At 46.2% G+C, this 20,030-nt stretch overlaps 5 protein-coding genes across 13 annotated transcripts; 3 read left to right on the top strand and 2 right to left on the bottom strand.

Annotated features, from left to right (window-relative positions):
* The first annotated feature begins 1,609 nt into the window (after positions 1-1,609).
* Positions 1,610-5,410, top strand: LOC117643204 (protein shifted). 2 transcript variants are annotated; one of them, XM_034381966.1, is made up of 8 exons: positions 1,610-1,994; positions 2,427-2,524; positions 2,718-2,862; positions 2,991-3,134; positions 3,490-3,690; positions 4,519-4,614; positions 4,695-4,925; positions 5,003-5,410. In XM_034381966.1, exons 1-8 carry the CDS (start codon positions 1,883-1,885, stop codon positions 5,137-5,139), a joined length of 1,164 nt encoding a protein of 387 aa, XP_034237857.1. In that variant the 5' UTR covers positions 1,610-1,882; the 3' UTR covers positions 5,140-5,410. The 2 variants fall into 2 exon arrangements, with proteins under 2 accessions (XP_034237857.1, XP_034237856.1); XM_034381965.1 differs by having other exon boundaries at positions 1,611-1,994; positions 2,991-3,149.
* Positions 3,714-5,581, bottom strand: LOC117643205 (5-demethoxyubiquinone hydroxylase, mitochondrial). The gene is made up of 3 exons (XM_034381967.1): positions 5,442-5,581; positions 4,168-4,490; positions 3,714-4,089 (listed from the first exon to the last, which is right to left on the bottom strand). Exons 2-3 carry the CDS (start codon positions 4,487-4,489, stop codon positions 3,812-3,814), a joined length of 600 nt encoding a protein of 199 aa, XP_034237858.1. The 5' UTR covers position 4,490; positions 5,442-5,581; the 3' UTR covers positions 3,714-3,811.
* Positions 5,582-5,720: 139 nt separating this feature from the next.
* On the top strand, positions 5,721-13,409 carry LOC117643201 (DNA-binding protein P3A2). Of its 8 annotated transcripts, none has more exons than XM_034381957.1 (14): positions 5,866-6,203; positions 6,331-6,632; positions 6,723-6,917; positions 7,492-7,616; positions 7,684-7,800; positions 7,873-8,068; positions 8,150-8,262; positions 8,341-8,733; positions 9,325-9,456; positions 9,543-9,651; positions 9,732-9,794; positions 10,210-10,302; positions 10,600-10,688; positions 10,775-13,409. In XM_034381957.1, the coding sequence occupies exons 2-14, from the start codon at positions 6,620-6,622 to the stop codon at positions 10,991-10,993; spliced, it is 1,857 nt and encodes a 618-aa protein (XP_034237848.1). In that variant the 5' UTR covers positions 5,866-6,203; positions 6,331-6,619; the 3' UTR covers positions 10,994-13,409. The 8 variants fall into 8 exon arrangements, with proteins under 8 accessions (XP_034237850.1, XP_034237848.1, XP_034237847.1 ...); XM_034381956.1 differs by having other exon boundaries at positions 6,283-6,632; XM_034381959.1 differs by lacking the exons at positions 5,866-6,203; positions 6,331-6,632 and adding an exon at positions 5,721-5,845.
* Positions 13,410-13,750: 341 nt separating this feature from the next.
* LOC117643206 (cytochrome c oxidase subunit 5A, mitochondrial) lies at positions 13,751-14,478 on the bottom strand. The gene has a single exon (XM_034381968.1). It carries the CDS (start codon positions 14,360-14,362, stop codon positions 13,898-13,900), a length of 465 nt encoding a protein of 154 aa, XP_034237859.1. The 5' UTR covers positions 14,363-14,478; the 3' UTR covers positions 13,751-13,897.
* A 760-nt stretch (positions 14,479-15,238) lies between these two features.
* LOC117643203 lies at positions 15,239-19,348 on the top strand. The gene is made up of 7 exons (XM_034381963.1): positions 15,239-15,389; positions 16,073-16,557; positions 16,666-16,795; positions 16,866-17,077; positions 17,182-17,371; positions 17,445-17,725; positions 17,955-19,348. Exons 2-7 carry the CDS (start codon positions 16,117-16,119, stop codon positions 18,432-18,434), a joined length of 1,734 nt encoding a protein of 577 aa, XP_034237854.1. The 5' UTR covers positions 15,239-15,389; positions 16,073-16,116; the 3' UTR covers positions 18,435-19,348.
* The last annotated feature ends 682 nt before the right edge of the window (positions 19,349-20,030 follow it).

Here is a 20,030-nt window from a genome sequence, read left to right as displayed (position 1 = left end):
GAGGGCTCGCGCATGGCTTTCGCTCTGCCGCCACTATCGCTGGCCGGCGCCATGGCGGCTCTGCCGAGGGAATTCCTCGCCGTCCGTTCCGCCCGCCTACGCCCGCCCTCGTCTGCTCGTGCGCCTTCTGCTCGGAGCAACGGACAAACAGGCTTCGTGCAGCATCCCCCCGAACCCATTCGCCTGTGACGGGGGACATGTCCCCCCCCCCTTTTTACCTGGCCCAGCGGTTCCCAACCTTTTGCGGTTCGCGACCCCAAATTTGTAGCCAAAACTTTCCGCGACCCCCAGGAAAAATTTCGCGACCCCACGCGACCCCTCCTTTAGCATGCCTTTGTTATGGAGTGCGATTATCTGCCTTAGTTTGGGAGCAGTATTGCCGCAAAGTTGATCAAAACGGTCACAAATGTCTTAAAAAATCGTGTTTTGGGCCGACTTTAAGCATCTACTGCGTCTGATCCGAGGCGGTAAATCGTCCTCCCTCAACGGGCAATTGGTCTTTGGACCTTCCTTTTGCATGCCTTTGTTACGGAGTGCGATTATCTGCCTTAGTTTGGGAGCAGTTTTGCCACAAAGTTGATCAAAACACGATTTTTCAGACATTTGTGACCGTTTTGATCAACTTTGCGGCAAAACTGTTCCCAAACTAAGGCACATAATCGCACTCCGTAACAAAGGCATGCTAAGGTAAGGTCTTAAGACCAATTGCCCGTTGACGTAGGACGATTTACCGCCTCGGATCAGACGCAGTGGATGCTTAAAGTCGGCCCAAAACACGATTTTTTTACAGACATTTGTGACCGTTTAGACCAACTTTGCGGCAGTACTGCTTCCAAACTAAGGCAGATAATCACACTCCGTAACAAAGGCATGCAAAAGGAAGGTCCAAAGACCAATTGCCCGTTGAGGGAGGACGATTTACCGCCTCGGATCAGACGCAGTGGATGCTTAAAGTCGGCCCAAAACACGATCTTTTACAGACATTTGTGACCGTTTTGATCAACTTTGCGGCATTTAAGCAGCCAGTGCTCGGCGTGTGGGCCAGCCGGGAAAACACCGCGACCCCAGGCGACCCCAGCCACCTCGCCGCGACCCCTCGAAATTTTTTCGCGACCCCATTTGGGGTCGCGACCCCAAGGTTGGGAACCGCTGACCTGGCCGTTGACCACCTCACCGCGCACCGCGCCCTGCCGTCTGCCCATCTGCCGGGCAGCGCTTGTGCGCGTGCACCGGCTTACACCTTGACGCGTTGCGCGCAGGACGCAGGACTCTCTCTCTCTCTCTCTCTCTCTCTTTCTCTTTCTCTCACAATGCACGTATGCACTCACACACACGTGTGTGATGCGCTCAACAGGGGAGCGGGGGGCTACTGTGTGCTACCAGTGCTACTGGAGCGGGGAGGGGAGGGGAGAGGCGAGGCGGAAAGCCCGCTGCCCGCACATCCCGCACCGGCCCCCACGTCACCCCCGAGCCGTCCGTGGGCTCCGTGGGGAGAGACAAGGAGGGGCAAGGAAAGAGAAAAGAGGATAAAAACAAGGAGGATAGGGGATAGGGGCAGGGGCAGGAGGGGGAGGGGAGGGGGGAGGAAACCGCCCGCTGGGCAAGCAGAGCAAACACAGAGCCCACGGCCGGTCGGGGCCGCAGGCCGACCGGGCATTATGTTGAGGAGCTCAGCCCCGCGCTCCCCGCCTTTCCCCGCGCAAGCCGAGCACAAGAGGCCGACTCGCTCAGTTCCTGGCCAAGCAGGCCACTGTCTTCACCGTCCCCGAGGCCGCCAGAGGCAGCCTCTGGCGCCGCCCGAGCTCGCGTCACGCGTAGTGAACGCGTCCGCCTCATGTCTCTCCTCGCAGGATGCGGTGTGTCCGCATAGCATCGGCCCGACATGTGGAAAAGCCTGCTGCTGTGTTCACTGGCAGCTCTGGTCAACAGTTTAACGCGCAATGGCGGAGACCTCTCGCTGTGGATTAGCGAGCACCAGGTCAAGATGTTTAGCGGTGAGTCCGGCTGTCCCAGTGACAGGGCGGCCCTCTTGGCGGGAGCCCGGGCTACGGGCTCCCCCGCCGGCGTTAACCCCCCCACCACCCCTACCCTTACTAACGCCCCCGACCCCCGTAGGTCTGTAGTATCCTTACCTTGGGATATATGGCTGATGTTTGATCAGCGTTCGGACACGTGCTGGGATTGGTTGGCCGTCGTTGGACAAACATCCCTGTATGCGTCCGTTCAAAAACTAAAATAATAATAATTGAAAATTTTTGGAGGCAGTGTTTTTAAAATTCAAAAGTATGCGTTTAGTTTCAGTATAATTTTTTCTCTGTAATCTTATGAAGTACCCAGAGTCGGAGCTAATGTGCTATGGCAAATAGCTATAGTGATCCTTTAGTCCCTTGAAGGTTCCAATTTACATGTTCAATCTGATTTTCCAGGGTTCTCAATGGAAATCTATGCAATTGTGGATGGACATGTACTACCATACATCCTGGATCCAAACTTCGAGAAGTACCTGCCCATCATTCCCTCAGAGGTGAGATGGCATGATCATCTCTGGACAGTCTTAAATAGATTTTATATTGATTTTTTCAAAGAGACTATGTTGACTTTGAGCTCAAATCTGGCTTTTCAAGGCTCTCAGACAAAATAATTTGATTTTTGTGAAATTAGAATAATACAGCTATTCATATCATGTGTAAATTATATTAAAATGTACTTCACAATAGGTAGGCTATGTGAACTTCACATGGAAATCTGGCATAAAGAAGTATTACTACAACTTTGATCGACTGCAGTCCTTTGACGAGAAAATTCTTGAACCTCCAGTAATTTCCATCAAAACACGAGGTCGAGTGCCACGAAGACCAAAGGGTAAGGGAAATTTACGTCTTAAAGTTGAATTTAAAGCCTAGAATTGCTATATTATTCCAGTCAGTTAAAAACTTTTAGATTTTTTTTAGGGTACAAGAAGTTGCCTTTTCTATCACTTGTGGTTTTAGTTTTCAGCGTTCTCTTACCTTGTTCTGGAAATGGAAGTGGCATCGCTTCCTTTGGCATAGGATTACAAATTGACAGTCGTAAAGGACGTCCCTTGCATGGCACCCCGCTTAGACTAAAACTGCGTAAGGAGTGCGCCCACAGGGGTGAGTACCTCACTGGTAAGTATAGCATTAATGCCCAATTATCACAAGTGCAAAGTACAGAAAAATCTATCTGCACATTGATAAGAACCTCTATGTTAGGTGGGTCTGAACAGAATTAGCTGTTGCGTCATTTGTCATTTTAAAAAAGAAGTCTCAGCTGATGTGTAATTTATAAGGAAATTAATTTATGTTTAATCTTATGCACAATTTCTGTGGAAGAATTTCAAATTTTAAATTGCACTAGAAGCAAATGGCTTAATTACAAACATAAAAATATACATCATCATTATTTCTGTTAAATAAAATCCATTTTTGTTTTTACAAAGAAATTTCCTGTCTGCCTTCATTTATTCAGGCCCAGACCCCGAATGTGACAAGAAATGTGCTAATGGAGGCTGGTGCAACCATGAAAAAATTTGCCAATGCCCAGAAGGCTACATGGGACAATACTGCAAGACAGCTCTTTGCTACCCTCAATGTATGAATGGGGGAGTTTGTTCGGCACCAGGTAGCTGTTCTTGCCCACCAGGCTTCCAGGGTCGACATTGCGAAGGAGGTGAGAAATAATACAAATTCCAACTGTGGATCTATGTTTTAACATGTAATAGTGAAATATGGTAACTAACATAACATTATCTCAGTCAGTTCAAATGCTGGTTTCAACTTCAACCCTACAACTAAACAGTTTTTGATAGTGTAATAGCTGCCTTGCATCCAAGTGAAATGATCTTTGTGAGCCCTTCATAAAATGGAGCCTGTTCTGCTCCATGCTCCAGCCCGAGATCATGGTGTTCCTGTTCTTCGTCACGGAACTTTTGAATTACATCCAAAAGCTCTTTGTCAGCATTAGGATCGGCCATTAGTGTTCTGAGTTGATCATTGTAGTGCTCAACAATGACAGATTCAACTGCCACCGTACAGGCCATTGCTGCCTTAGGCCCAAGTAAAGCTGTTCCTGTGAATCAAAAAAGAGGCATAATCAATCATTCAAAGTCCAAAATTTATAAGCTGACAGCTTGAAAGGAATACATACCAGCTCCAAGCACAAAGCCAGCCACATTCCAGATTGGCACTAATGCTGTTGGTCTTACTCTGTGCTTGCTAATCAATTCTTCAAACTTTTCTTTGTGTTTCTTTTCTTGATCCCACATGTGCTGGATCTCTTTCCCCATGCGTGTATTGCCAAGAACAGCCATCTGACCAGCATATATACGGTCGGCTCCAAGTTCTCCAGCATGGTTGACTCGTATCATTCTTGCAACTTCTGTGGATGCTCTGTGTGCTCCTCTTTGAACTACATTTAAGACTCTTGGAGAGCTGGATACCAGCTGCTGTGGTAATTTGTTGGCCAACATTCTGTAACAAAACAATTTTTTTCTTTCAGGAATTTGTGCGGAGAAATGCCAGAATGGGGGTAAATGTGTACAAAAGGACACGTGTCAATGTTCAAAGGGCTATTATGGTTTACGCTGTGAATACTGTAAGTATCCCAAAAACTCCGCTTAACTTCATTTTGATGTTATCAAGATTACTGAGGAAATTTTTCTTGTTTTTTTCTAGCAAAATGTATAATTCCCTGCCTAAATGGAGGTCGGTGTCGAGGTGTTAACAAATGTAGGTGCCCCCCTGCCTTCAGAGGAGACCATTGTGAAATAGCAGGAAGAATTCCACAACGAAGTACATGCAATAGGCCTTGTCGCCATGGAATATGTCGACAAGTTGACACAGAGGCCGAAAAAGTGGCCACCTGTCTTTGCCATCCGGGTTGGTCTGGACGACTTTGTAATCAGAGTAAGACAATACAATTTTAATCATCTTTGATATAAAAGAAGGTTTCAGGCTGTTCATATATCTAAAAACATTTCCAGAGGTTATCAGCAGCTATGATGATGAGGATGAAGACCATGAGGAGGAAGATGATGATGAAGACGATGAGGATGAGGAAGATGAAGAAGACGATGAATCAATCAGAAAGAAAACACATGGAAAAAGAGTGAACATTTGAAGATAACATGACCAAAATGACTCTCAATACATAAGAAGTACCTGAACGCATCATAACGCTTGATAAATTTACAAAACTCACAATTTTAGTCATGTGGTTTGAGAAATAAACATTTCCCTCACAAGTAGTACTTTCTTCATCATACATAGGTAAAAGTTCACTATTGGTTTGCAACACTTTCAGGAGAGCAATAAACCATAATGAGGTTTAACTTCACTCCACTTCACCTTATCATTGAGAACCCGATCAAAATAAATAATAATAAAAACAATTATTCTTGAAAACAAAATGATGGTTCTTACCTCAACTACTATACTCAAATACTGTTGAAAGAAAAGAAGTCAGCTGTCGGACTTGAAGTTGAAGTTAACTTCAATTGTGCAATGGTTCAGTCCTCCATCGAAAATACCAATCAGGACACACAACAGGTACAGTAAATAAGAGCTGTGTTATGTCACAACGTTCTGTAGAATTGCTACAGAATCCTACAGTGGACAGGTTAGTTTTCCTCCAAACTAAACATTTGTACCGGAAGATGGCGCTAACTGACATTGGACGCATGACGTAGTAAAGCAAAGTGACGATAGGTGGCGCGAGTGGCTACAGTCTTCAACTCTCGATGTCTGTGTGGTTAAACAAGACGCTTCAATTTGTCCTGAACTCAGATTTTTCTGCGCTTCAGACTATGTTTTTCTGTGCACAGCAGGTATGAAAATAACCCTTTAAGTCATTTATTGAATCGTATTGGCTGCTAACGAACGATCGGTTTAAAGAGCTCTCGCATAACACATAAATATCGTCTGCTAAAAGTCCTATCGCGCAGGCTCGTCCAGTCCAAAATGGCGAATCAGAAGCTTCAGAATATTCGTACCAAGTAGTTGAAATGCCTAAGTCTGTACTTACTGAGCAGTCACTTTTTCTGAATTTCACTTCTCGACTTGTAAAATTGAATAGAGCGATGCAGACCATTCACAGAATACACTTATCAGTACTTAGCTGAAGGTGATACGCGGCCGGGTTTGAGGCTCAGGCTTATGTACGAGGCCAACAAAGTTAAGCCCCAGGTACGCAGTCGCGGTTGCGTCCTTATTTATGTCCTTATTTCGCCGATTGATCGTCGACTATGTATTTCTCGTCACTCAGTTTATTGAGAGAAACCATGACTTGAGCACCCTGCTCTTTCTCGCGCAGCACCATTGAAAACGAAGCAACGAGCGCCATCACAGGACATTGAGTAGACGAATTCTAGGAAGTAAACATTACAACCCTTTACCGGTACTTTGCGTGTAGAGTTGTAAATTGATTTATTCACACTGAACAACTATTTTACATCTTCTCGGCATGTTAATGGACGCCTAGAACTTCATTGTGTGTGTGCAAAGATTTTTATCACAATTTACCATAAAAATTTCAAGATTATTATTAACAATTATAATGCAAGTGCGGCAAATTGATTAATTATACCAATTGTTGTTCAAATATGGAGATTCAATGTAAGATAATTCTCCTGGAAAGTTAAATTGACTCATTGCTTGAGGTTTCAAAGTTTTTATCTCACGGTATTTCTATCACAATTGTTTCAGATAAGAGCATGGTGACTGTGATGGAGACACAACAAGACTCTATGGGGGTGGGTAGTCACATTGACTCCGATGATGATGATGACTGCCCGTCCTCACCTGGATCTCCCAGTTTCGACGATGGGGCTCTCATGGCAGCCGCCATGGGACATGATGTTACTGCTCAGCTCGCTGCTGCAGGTTGGCAAAATATCCATGGTACATTTGTGTTTGCTTTCTTCCCCCTCCTCATTTTTATTATTTAAAATAAATATTATTAGTTTAAACCAAATTATGTTTTGTTCACATAAAATGTTGTGATTTGTTTCATTTCCAATTCAGATTTGATTTGTAATGATCCCTATGCTGGTTTGTTTGTCTTTTGGGTAATCACATGTGTCAGTTTGTAGCAGTGTGTTATGGTTTCCACATCCATGTTTTGGCTTGTTTGTTGCACTGCTAATTTAGTATTATGCAACTTGCTTCTGCATTAGGCAAGGTGAAGACCTGAGGCACTTCAATTTCAGAACTGCACTTTTGATTTTTATATCTGTGAAATTGGAGCGATTCAGGGCTGATACACCTTGTTTCTGGGAAATTCTTGTGATAAGCTTTTTATGGCTTTAGTTGTTTTGTATGACAATAACTGTAAACAGAAAAATAAGTTGTGCTGTGCTTGTTCTTAAATTAAAATGTTTGACCACTCAATTATTTTTTTTCTAGAATAGTTGCATGTTTTTGTAAACAAATATGAAAAATATTACAAAATTTTAACCTTATTCCATCCCTGTAGGTACTGTGGGCATGGCTGCTGCTGCTGCTATTGTTTCTTCAAAAAAGAAGAAGAGACCTCATTCATTTGAAACCAATCCCTCTATACGGAAACGACAGCAAAACCGCTTGTTACGGAAATTAAAAGTAAGTACAGTGTTGCCTCAGTTGATGGATTTGTTTGCCTCAAGATAACTCATATTTTCTGTCTCAGCAAACTATTGACGAGTTTGCAACAAGAGTTGGCCAACAAGCTGTTGTCCTTGTTGCAACTCCAGGGAAACCTAATCCAAGTTTCAAATGCTTTGGTGCCAAGCCTTTGGAAGATGTGGTAAGAAATGGAAATTTCCAAATTGTTTTCTGGTGTATATATCTTGAACTCATCTTATCTTTGGTTTGTCAGATGAAAACTTTAAAAGCGTCAATTTTGGATGAATTGGAGCATGCTTTGCAGCGCCAAGCTCCACCTCCTTCAAGAGATGATCCATCGTTATATGAACTTCCGCCCTTAGTTATTGATGGTATTCCCACTCCTGTAGAAAAAATGACTCAAGCTCAATTAAGAGCATTTATACCTCTGATGCTTAAATATTCGACTGGTGAGCAACAGCATTTATTGTAGCCTCTCTATTTTGGTCTACATTATGTCATAGCTACATTCAAACCTCGAATTGTTACAGGGCGGGGTAAGCCAGGGTGGGGCAGAGAATCAACTAAACCATTGTGGTGGCCCAAAGAAATACCATGGGCCAATGTAAGAATGGATGCAAGATCTGAAGATGAAAAGCAGAAGGTATTTGGTACTTTAGAGCTTTCCTCACAACTTTGGGTAAACAAAAATTAAACATTTATTTCAAATACTGCTTTTCAGTGTCGTAATGAACAAGTCTCATGGACCCATGCACTTCGTCAAATTGTTATCAACTGCTACAAATTCCATGGTCGAGAAGATCTCTTACCTGCATTCCAAGAAGATGATGAGCACTCTCATCTGAATGGGATGGCTGATGAGACATCAGATTCAACACACAATGAACAGTTGGTGCAGCATGTAGCTTCTGTTGGTGTCCTCAAGTATCATCAAGCGGGTAAAGGAGTCAGTGCCCTATCACCAGCAGGAGTAAGTCTGACCAATGTTGTCAGCTCTGCATCTGCAAGCACGGTGTCGGTTTCTTCGGTTTCAACTAACACTAACACAATGACAATGACCTCTGCTCCTGTGAGCGTCTCATCTGCCTCACCCACTCTTGCTCAAGCAGCCCAGGTGTGCTTCACTTCCTGTCATCTTTTTTACAGACTTGCTGCCCTAGTCATTTGCTTCTATCCCCTTTAATTTTGTTGTCTTTTGTGGCATGGTTTTTTGGGTTTTTTAAATTTGTAGATTTGTGTTATCTATGATTTTCCGATATTGCTTGAGTTGAGTTGCTGTGTTTTTATTTTATTAGGTACTTAAAATTCATTTTGAATTACTTTTCTTCACTGTGGAAATATTTTTGCCACTTTGATGTGCATGTGTTATAATAGCATGTGTTACAATTTTTTTTTGGAGCACTAGGTTTTCTTGTTACAGTATTCTTATTCTGATAATACTGTAAAACCTTGAGAAGTATTATCAGATATTTTCACATTTGAATCTTATCTGGTAGTTCTCCTCTGTATTTAGCATTTTACTAAGGAAAAAGAGGGAGTGGGGGTAATGTAGCTTTATAGCAGCTTTTGTCAGTTTTTTGTGTTGTTCCTTCTGTCAATCGTTTGGTACTTAAAATCATATTTATTCATTTTTGTTTCTTGTCCTCAGTCAGTTTCTTTGCAAACCAAGTCTCATATTAATTTTTTTTTTCTTTCCAATTTCTAGTATGGAACTGCAACTGTCTTGCAAACAATCAACAATCCAGATGGTTCAGTTTCCCTGATACAAGTAGACCCTAACAATCCTATCATCACATTGCCTGATGGCACGACTGCTCAAGTTCAAGGAGTTGCATCGGTATGTATGAATCTGTTGTTAGCAAATTTGAAGTCTTGTGCAGCACATGGGGTATTTATAATTTTCAAATCTTTTAAATCTTTTAGGCATTGACTGATGTGACATCAGATGGTGTCGTTGACATCAACAATGTTACAGAGGCAACTCTTATTAACCATGATGGCCAACTAATTCTTACCGGAGAAGATGGTCATGGTAAGAAAATAGATTTTTGTTTTCATGGAGTACATTTTACTTGTTACCTCCTTTTCATACATTTTGTTATCAAATTTCAGAATATGCTGTGAAGCTTTGCTCTGTCAATGAGAAACTGTGGCAGCAAGGATCCACTTTAGAAAGTGAGTATACAACTTTCCAGAAAAAGTATCAAGCTAAAATTTTCAGTTGGTAGATTGTCTGCATTAAAGCGTTTTATTTTTATTTGTTGCTTTGTTGTAAAACTCTGATCAGCCGTTCTGGCAGTTGTAGTGATCTCCAAGTCTATACCCTTATTTTTGTTAAGTACATTGTACATCAATATTTTCTTGTTGTTTGAAGTACAGCTTTTTTTTTCTTTGTTGAAAAACAAGCTCAATTGGTAGATTATCCACTAAATAAAGTAGATAAAGGTTTCCCCAATCTTAACAAATTGGAACTTGAAAGCTTCCTTTCTATTTTATTTGCTTTTTTTGATTCTCTTTTATTTTTGCCTATTTTTCTTTTTTTTTTGAATGTGCTTATCTTGTTGGATTTGTTGCTGTGTGCCTTTGCCAGAAAGCTTGGTGTCAACAAGTAGTCAACGAGCCCAAAGTAGTGCCCAGTCAGCCCTTCGGTCTCAAGCACAAGACTCTGATATCTCTCATTCAGGTAGTACTGAGCTTTTGATTCAAATGCAGTTGTAAAAAATTAATTTTTCTTGTGTGTGGGCTGGTAATTTTCTACGTCACTTGCGTGGGAAAAAAAAGTTCTGTGCCCACTGCATTTTTAGGATTACGTTCTACAAGAGTTATCCACTTGTAGTCAATCTCCCTCGAATACAAATTGTATTTGCTATTGTAGCTGATATCAATTGTGGTTTCAATGGGATTCATTCAAAGTGGAGTTTTATCTTAGTGGATTTCACTTCAAGTAGACTTTAATGTAACTTTTCCTTTTATGTTTCAGCATATCCTGTTTCGGTGTCTAGCATGATTTCAGTTCCAGTTTCTGCCTCCATGTACCAGACTATGGTTCAAAATGACTGCACAATGCAGGTATGTTACCTCTGGTAAATCCAAATCCTTGTGATAACATCATTTTGTATGATGTTTTGCTCATTTAAACATTGTCTACATTTTAGGTGGTGACCGTGCCGAAAGTGGAAGCTGGATCGTCTAGTGGTGAAGTAGAAACCATTAGTATACCCAGTAGCATGGTTGGAACTCCAATAATGATGTCAGGAAATGAACCTCAAGTTCTTCAAGTATTCTCTCTCAAAGATGGAACTGTTCTCAAAACCATCACATCTGTGGCTGACATCAAGTCTGAGGATTCAGGTGAAGTCCTTGGACCATCGTAATTATTAGGTTCTGTGATAATACACATCTCAGTCAAAAATAATGCAATACTTCAGCATCATATTATCATGCTTGGACATTTTTTGAAACCTATATAATTAAGGTTATGTGTTAGGATGGTACAATATTATTTTTGTCTATGATGATGTTGCACTTCTTATTATACCCTACTTGATCTTACCTTTTCTTGTGTCATTAGAGAAAACTACTATTTCATACATTTTTTCTTAAAGTATATATATTACTGACGTTTGATATGAATGAACTTTTGTCAATGCATGGGAGGAATTAATACTTAAGAAGTAAAATCTGTATTTTATTGATCACTACTAGGAGTGCGTATTTGTATTTCAGTATGCTACTTTATATTATCTGTTGTAAAGTGTCGTGAGGATCTAAATTGGACTCTACTGTACCTTAAGTTATGTTTTGTTTTCATTTTTCACAACTTCTGTGAAATTGTTTTATTGTCTGATAGTTTATGCTTTGACTCAGGATGCATAGAGGGAAGACCTCTCTGAAAACAGATGGAATTTTTTTATCTAACCTGTGTCATGTTTTGTTTCTCCTAAACTGACTTCAGTGATCATGTTCCTAAGGATCAGAAATTAGGAGAGAGTAGACCAGTTTGTGGATGTGTTGTGGAGCCCTGTTAAAATGACTATCCACAAGGACAGTAGAAACATCACTTTATCCTGGGGGTTTGTTGTATCAGGATTTTACTTGACTAACAAATGGTCCTGGTGAGTTGTATGACTAATGCTGTTTGGATGATTGCAGCTTATTTTTACAGTTGTTGCGTGATTAGTATAGCAAAAATGTATGAGTTTGGAATTCAGCTTGTGTGTCATTTGATAAGGAAAATTTTAAATGTAACACAGGACTTTTCTTCCTCTGACCTTTTGTTGTCATATCTTAATAGATAGTTGAAAATAATTTTGATTTACCAATGCACAAATGATTGTCATTTTGCACATGTCAGGTGAGTTTAGTTGACCAAAGATTGTCAGTGTCCTCAACAGAGTCTTGAAAAACAGGTTTTCAGTTTGTGTTCTCAGGGTTACTCTCTGTCAGTCCTTTTTTTCTTTTCCACATATCACGGTTTAAACTACTATTTATTGACAATTGTCAACCATCGTCAACACTAATGGCAGAGACCTAATTTGTTGTAGCCAGTCCCTTATTTTAACAGTTTATTTCTATGCAGTTTTCTGAGGAGTCTGTGATTTTAGTGCCATGCTTAGAATGTACAAAGAGATAGGGGTGAAGAATGCTCTTGTCTATTTTATTTATTTGTCAGACTGTCAACTCCCATTGGTGGGAATTCTTATGTTGCAATTATGTTTGCATAATCATCCTGGTTTTTCAGTTGCCTTATCCTGTTGGCAATGCTTCTGTATTTCTAAACCAACCTCCCTCAGCATTTATAATTTCTTCCATTGTGTGCTACAAGACACTATATTTCTCTAAGCTTGAATGAATTCACCCACCTGGTTTTTGTCCTTGTGCTTTCTTTAGTTCTTATGAATACCTGTTACTCTTCATCTACCCTCTCAAAATCTCCAGTTACAGCAGTATCATGTCTACAATTGCTGTGAAGTAACGCATGGCTCCTAAATCTGTCCCAGATAATATTAAGACAAGTTACTTGTGCTTTTGTTTGAGTTGCATGTTAAGGTAGTAAATACTGTTCAAGAAGTGCTATCAGATTATTGTGTACCATTAAGTCAATTGATAAATATCAATCTCAGTTTACCATTCCAGTGTTAGTGTTAAGACCTGTGTTCCATGAGTGAACTTAAGTCATTAGTGTTATTTATTTGTTTTTCTTCATAAATTCTCCAATTTTTGTTATTATTTGTGTATTGGCTTTGCTTGCTTGGGATGGCAGTAATACTGTGATATTTGCAGGCATACTTATACCAAATACTGTCATAGTCAGGTCAGGCTGTATCCTGTTGTGGTTGCGTGTTCCAGTAGTTTGTAAACATGCAGATTATACTTCTCGTCCAATTTATGCCAGTCTCCTCAAGTTCACCGTACATAAAATAAAAGGAGGAAAGAATGCAAGTTAATTTGCTATCCCTTTTCCTTGGCCCCTCTTCAAGGGTAAGCTACTAAACTTACCATAAACCTCAACTGAATATCAGTTGAGTACCAATGTGAGAGGTACAAGTTAAATGAATTGGATGACACAAGTTTTTCTGAAACTGTAAGTTCTATCCTGGAAAGAATTCTTTTGAAAATTTTGTTTGAGCATGTCGTAAGTAGAAATTGATGATCAATTTCTTGTTTTAAATACTTTTGGTATTTTTACAATGGAAAATAGTTTCATGTTTGCAATGTGTCATGTATGTTAAGCTAAGTTTGATGTGATTCCATGTATTAAACAAAATGAAGTCCCTTTGGACAAGTTTACATGTGCCTTTCTTTTTGAACTAACCCAGACATTCACCCCTAATGGCTCACATCCAATTGGCTCAATTGGACAACAATAGTTTCAAGTTCAAAAGGATCTGTCTCATACCATAGTTTAAATGGTACATTGAAACAATCAAACTACCTAAAATTATTTCAGAAAATTTGCATTGGCAAGAGTTGACCATAGGTGTGATTTATCTTACTAAAACAGTTCCTGTCTGATAATTATCAATTGTCAACACAAGAGGAGCAACTCACCATGATTCAAATAAAATGCATTTGTACGTTAAGTGTATGAGAATGACCTATGGACAGGACGATGTCATCAAATATCAAACTCACTTCCATAATAGATTTATTTAATATTATGTACATAGAGGATAGAGACCATGACAATCAGGAACAATGAAAGTAAAGAATTTTGAAAAGTGTACAGTCGAGACTGTCGAGTGCACACAAATTGGCTACACTTACAACTGGGTACTCTAATGGATTGAATCGACATCTTCAATAGCAAGCTCTGGTTTGTCGTATCCAAGCTCCTCAGGAGTGTTGACACCCAGCTCATCCAGGGTCGGCCTAATTTCCTGGATGATCCAGGGGTAGATTTCATTCACTTTGGGGCCGCACTTGTCCTTGACGGACTCGAGGAACCTAACCGCCATGGCGTAGTCGTTGAGGCGGCGGCAAGCCTTGAGGGCCGAGACGATGATCTTGGGCTCCGGGATGAGGTCCATCTTGGCCAAGTCGTTCATTGCTTTACGGCATTCCCATCCATCAAGGTTGGGACGGTTGAAGAAGTCGACGTACTTCTGGTCGAATTCCGCCTCGCTCAGCTCGGGCTTGCCATGGGCCAGACGCTGCTGGACGGCCACCGGAGATTTGACGGCGGTCTGGAGCACGCCACTTCGAACGGCGCCGTGAAGCCGGAAGGCGACGGATCTCAACATTGTGGAGAGAAGATTTCTGTTCTAAACACAACTCTTTTCCAAACTTGTCCTAACCTTCTCTACGTCCACCTTCTGCAAGACAGAAGACGACAGACGACGAGGGTAAAAAAGAAGAAGAAAAGAAACTTCGAGTTTCGAGATCGATGCAGAGTGCGTTCAGAAAGCGCATCTTCTTTTTTTACTCTAAAATGTTTTTACAAAGGAATCCCGATGAGTGTAAAAATTTATGGCGCGTTCCTACTCATCTCAGCCCAAAATCTGAAAAAAGCGCTGCTTCATAAGGGGTCTGCAGATGCCGCGGGCTATCGCGGGCTCCAGGGAGAGCGGGGAGGAGTCATATGGCGCGAAGTTCGAAACACCTCGTAGCTCACGCGCTGCTTTTCCAAAGAGAACGATCACTACACTGCAAGTAAATTTGAGTGTGCACCGAGTACACACCTAGAGCACTGGAGTGTGCAATGGGCATAAACTTTGGCCTAGCGGCTGTCGTTATCCCGCTTGTGTGGAATCCCCTCGTCGGATGCCCGGATGTCCATCGGCCCATCGTGTGATGGAGCTCCATGACGCTCCATTCACGGTGTCTCCCTCTCGGAAACGGCCTCGCACCCTCTGGGCAGGATTTCCTCATACCCGCGTAATGTAATTGTCAAGTTTGTGCCTCGAACCCGCGAGCGCGGGGCCCACTCTAGAAATTGTGACCCCCCCCTCTTCTCCCCGAGGGGCATCGATCGTTTATCCGCGGGGCTCGGTGCTGCTGCTGCTGCCCTCCCTCACCGCCGTGGCCCAGCCAGCCCAGCCAGCCCTGGGTGGAGGGGGAGGAAGGGGTGGCAGCTTGGCGGGGTGGTCGAGGAGGCGCGAACCCACCGCCCTCCGACAGTCGCTCAGCCCGTGCAGGTGTGTAACGAAGGCGAAAACCAAAAGCCAGAACGGCTTTCGCACACGGGTACCGTGTACAGCGGCCGCGATATTCAGCGGAATCATGGCCCTGCCGGAGCCTAGCGGGCGCCCCCGCCTGCAGGAGTAGCTGGTGAGCATTCGGGGGTGGCTTTCCAGGCTGCAGAGTTGTGGGGGTTGGGATCGGAGCGTGTTTACAAGCTGGGGGCCTCAACTGGAGTGCGCTGGAGTCGACCGTGTTGTGGGTGTTGTGGGCTCCGCGGCGAATGGGCACCGTTGGAATGGAGCCCGTCGAAGTGAGCAGCCTGCTCGCTCGGAGTCCAGGGTGCTCTTTGTTTGAGAGTAAGACGTTCTTCGCCCTCCAGCGCACCGGTTCTTGCATCTCGGTGGTTCAGGCGGGAGATGTGGCTCAGCTGGAGCACTCGACACCGTGTTGGCGTCGGACCATGGAAGTGGAAATAGTGACCTCGAGACGAGGGCTCAGTTTTTGTCTCCTGCCTTCTTTCCGAGCGCGAGTCCGTCGGTATGAGTTGGAAGGACTCGGTCGTCTTGTTGCTTGGACTCGCGGGGGCGGGGGTGGGCTGCAAGTACAATGGCGGATGATGCTGAGCTGGGGCGCTGGACCCGGCCTGGTGAAGAGGAGGGGGAGGGGGGGTCACAGAACGCCAAAGTATTTCTGAGAGGATATACTTTTGCTGGTCTCATACAGCAAGACGTTTTATTTTCGCGATTTTGCGGTGGCCCCCATGTTTGGCCGTGTTTAGCCACATTGGTGGCGCCTCGTCTAGCCTCACTTGTGCTCTGCTCCTGCTACAGAGTCGGGGGCCGTGTTGGGGCCGGGCGGACTGCGGACCACCGCGATGAACAACGCCCCGCCGGTCCAGATCGTCCAGATGAACGGTGGGAGCACGACGGGGACGGGCGTGCCCGGGGGGCCGCCGCCGCCCCCCATGATCCCCTCGCCCGCCGCGCCGCAGGGTGTTCCCCAGGGCGTTCCCCAGGGCGTTCCTCAGGGTGTTACCCAAGGCGTGCCCCAGGTGATGGCCCCGGGCGGCGGCGAGGTGCCTCACATGACGGCGCACATCCCCACGGCGCGCGTGGACGCCGCCCCGCACGCCCCGCACGCCCACCTCAACGGCGGCGTGAAGCGCGCCGTGCCGCCGCCCATCAGGACGGTGTCGCTCAAGAAGCCCATGGCCAGCGCCAAGGCCGCCCCCGGGACGCCGCCGTCGCGACGGAGCAGCACCGACGAGCACACGCCGCGCTGCACGCCGGGGAGCTTCGCCCTGGACCTGCTCAAGGTAAGGGTGCCAGCCAGGCTGGGCACGCAGAGGAGGCCGCCCCAAGGAGACCCAAGGACTGCCGCGTCACTGTAGCGTGCTTTACAAAGCGACCACGTGCCTGCGCAGAATCTGGGAGTGTGCCTGCTGGTGGTGCTGTACCTCATGTTCGGCGCCTTCGTGTTCCTCGCGCTCAACGAGGACCTCTGGGACCCCCACGTCATCCCCGTGGTGTCCGGCTCGGCCGTGAGCGGCAATGGTGAGGACGTTTTAGGCGGAGGTCGTTGCTTCGCGCTGTACTGTTGACTAACGACTCGCGCCTCTTGCAGGGAGCGTGCAGGGCGTCGCCGTGGCCGAGGAGCACCTGACGCCGCTGCAGGTGGCCATCCAAGAGTCGCGCACGCGCACCATCGAGCGCATCTGGGACATCACGGTGAACCTCAACATCCTGTACCGCGACAACTGGACGGAGCTGGCGGGTCGCGAGATCGAGCGCTTCCAGCACCAGGTCGTGGAGCAGCTGGCCGAGGAGATGCGCCAGGTACGTGCTTTCCTTGAGGCTCTAGTAGCGCGGTGGTCGTCGCCGCCCGGCACATCGTTCGGGGTAGAAGCTCCGCGTCGACGGCCTGCTTCTTGTCCTTCCAGAGCCGCCGCGAGAAGCGCCACGCGGACGGCGCCATGGGGGCGGCCATGGGGGTGGCCTTCCCGCTGCAGGCGCCGCCGTCGTCCGTCATGGTGCAGCGGCCGCGCGTCAAGCCCGTCTTCCACCACCACTCCGTGCGCTGGAACTTCGCCCAGGCCTTCCTCTTCTCGCTCACCGTCATCACCACCATCGGTGCGAACACGGTTCGAATGCTACACCGCTCTCAAGTGCAGCGTGTCCAGTAACAACCTTTCCCTCCTCGCAGGCTACGGCAGCTTCACGCCGCTCACGCAGGTGGGCAAGGGCGTGACCATGGTGTACGCGTCCCTGGGCATCCCGCTGATGCTACTGTACCTGTCCGCGGTGGGCGGGCTGCTGGCGCGGTGCGCGCGCGGCGTGTTCACCCGGGCCGTGTGCTGCTGCCTGTGCTCCAAGTGCGGCTACTGCTGCTACGACGAGGAGCGCATGCTGGAGCGGGAGCGGCGGCTGCGGCGGCAGCGCGAGCAGCAGATGCACCAGCAGCAGCAGCAGCAGATGCTGTTCTCGGTAAGCGGCGCGCAGCCTGTAGCGCCTAGGGTAGGCCACCTTGTCGGCTGCACGCACTCGTGTGTGGCAGGCTGCCTACCCGCCGGACCGCAGGCGCTAGCGTGAAACTCGCACAGGCTTATGCCGAACAGTGCTTTCTTCGCTCGGTCTCGGTCGTCGCACTCACAGAGCGTTCTGTGACGGTGCGAGAGAGCTGACCGCTGCCTTGGCCTTGACGCCTTGCCCACAGACGCCGTACTTCGTCCGCGGCATGGACCCGCGCTACCCCGGCGGCCACACCTGCGGCCGGCGCGGCCAGGGCGGCTCCGGGTCCCGCAGGCCGTTCTCCGGGTCGGTGCTGGCGCCCGTGCTGCTCTGCGGCTCCATCATGCTCATCTACGTCCTGGGCGGCGCCGTCACGCTCTGGGTCATGCAGGCCTTCCACTTCCTGGACAGCGCCTTCTTCTGCTTCATGAGCCTCACCACCATCGGCTTCGGCAACCTGGTGCCCGGCGCGGGCATGGGGCCCGTGGGGCCCGTGGGGCCCGCGCCCCGAGGCAGCCGCCACAACGCCGACGTGGTGCTGTGGTTCTGCTCCGGGTACATCCTCATCGGCATGGCGCTCACCACCATGTGCTGCAACGTGGTGTACACCGTGCTGCTGCACGCCATCAGACACGCCAGCCGCCAGGTCGTGGCGCAGCGCAACACCAAGCACATCAAGTGCTAGGCTGCCAGGCCCAGGCCGTTGTGCTGCGGTTCACTGGGATTGGAGACTGAGGTGCGCGGACGGCGGAACGAAACGGAACGGAACGCACACCGGGACAGGGATCGCGCAATGGACGGAAACGAGAATGTTTCCTCGTTGAAACGGCGTCTAAAAACCCTGTTTGAGGGGTTTTGAATTGGTTTTTAAGAGCCGAAGGTCCTTTATTAAGTTTTAATTGTTCGTTAGGAATCTAGGCGTATCATTAAATGCGTAGACTCATCAAGGACTCTGACAGGACACTGAGGCTGCAGCGGAGGCACAGCTCAGACAGGCTCAATTGGACGAGGAAATCGCGAGAAATCCAGCGGAGGCTCCAAATGACTATCAGGATTATCAATATGATTAAGATTTACTTAAAACGATCTCTTTCACTTCTTGTAGTAGTTACTTTTTGTAAGAGTTATAAGGTAGCAGTGCCTAGGTATTTCAACTTTTCCCATGGAATTCCGAATACGAAAGCTCACGGTGCTGCCGAAATAATATCAGGTAAAATATCTCATCGTTCCAAACTTTCGTCTTCCAATCGTGAACATTTACTCACTCAATGCTAACAGCGTGTCCGTTTCTGTGAGTGTCAAAAGAGGGGAATGATTGTCTTAAGGTCATAACATGTGTAATTTTTATTTGACTGTTGGTTGAAGAGTGAAAATAAATGTTGTAGTTTTGTTTATGAAACGCTGCAGTCTTTCATGACATTGCCTTGGACCGTAAAATTAAAACTATGGGCTGTGCCCAAATCCTTGTTTCGGCGGGTCCCAGGGAGAGGGAGGACTCTAGTTTCGGCGAGCGAAAAGGGCGGCAAACGACGAACAAAAGAACACGGAAACAGACGAACGATGGCCGGCATTACCAACAACAAAAAACGAAACAAAGCAATAACAGTTAGTTTTGTTTTTCATTTAACTTTGTGAAATCAATTATTGTAGTCATTACTGTGACTGTATAATTATAAACGTGCTGCAGCAGAAAATTTCCGAAGAGGACGCCAAAGACCACAGTCACACCTTTCTCATGGGGGGAGTTCCAACAGATGAACCAACATATACGAAGTCAACAACAAAAACACAAAAGATAAAACGGGACGCGAGAAAAACGTAACCCGGCGGACACAAGCCGATGGAAGAGTCTTCGCCATTATGTTCAATGTCATTGCATTTCAATGAAAGTCCAGTTAAATGCAATAATACGTATTTTGTTTACGTTACATCACTAAGATTTTGGGCAGCGCACAAATTGTCCACACACTTGCAAAAACAAAACGAATCCCTGCTAGAGCCCCGCCGTCGGCTTGCTCGTCCCGGAGAGCAGTGACACTGACACTGATAAGGTACACCACTTGTCTCCTTCCGAAGGGGTCATTCCCCCAAGCGCGGATCAGGTGGACGGGCAGGAAAGAACGATTGCCTCCCCCCCCACACACACCGGGAAAGGTATGCAAAACGCCACACGTTAGTCAGCTCTGGGTCCGCCACTGCATTCGCCTGTGGCTAGGCCACCACAGGGAAGGAAAGACAACAGCGGTGGCTGCATTGTATGTGGGTGGGTGTGGTTCTTTGA

The sequence above is a fragment of the Thrips palmi genome, unplaced genomic scaffold (assembly GCF_012932325.1).
Source record: "Thrips palmi isolate BJ-2018 unplaced genomic scaffold, TpBJ-2018v1 HiC_scaffold_16, whole genome shotgun sequence".
NCBI classification, from domain to species: Eukaryota; Metazoa; Arthropoda; class Insecta; order Thysanoptera; family Thripidae; genus Thrips; species Thrips palmi.
This window is presented reverse-complemented; position numbering and strand designations above follow the sequence as displayed.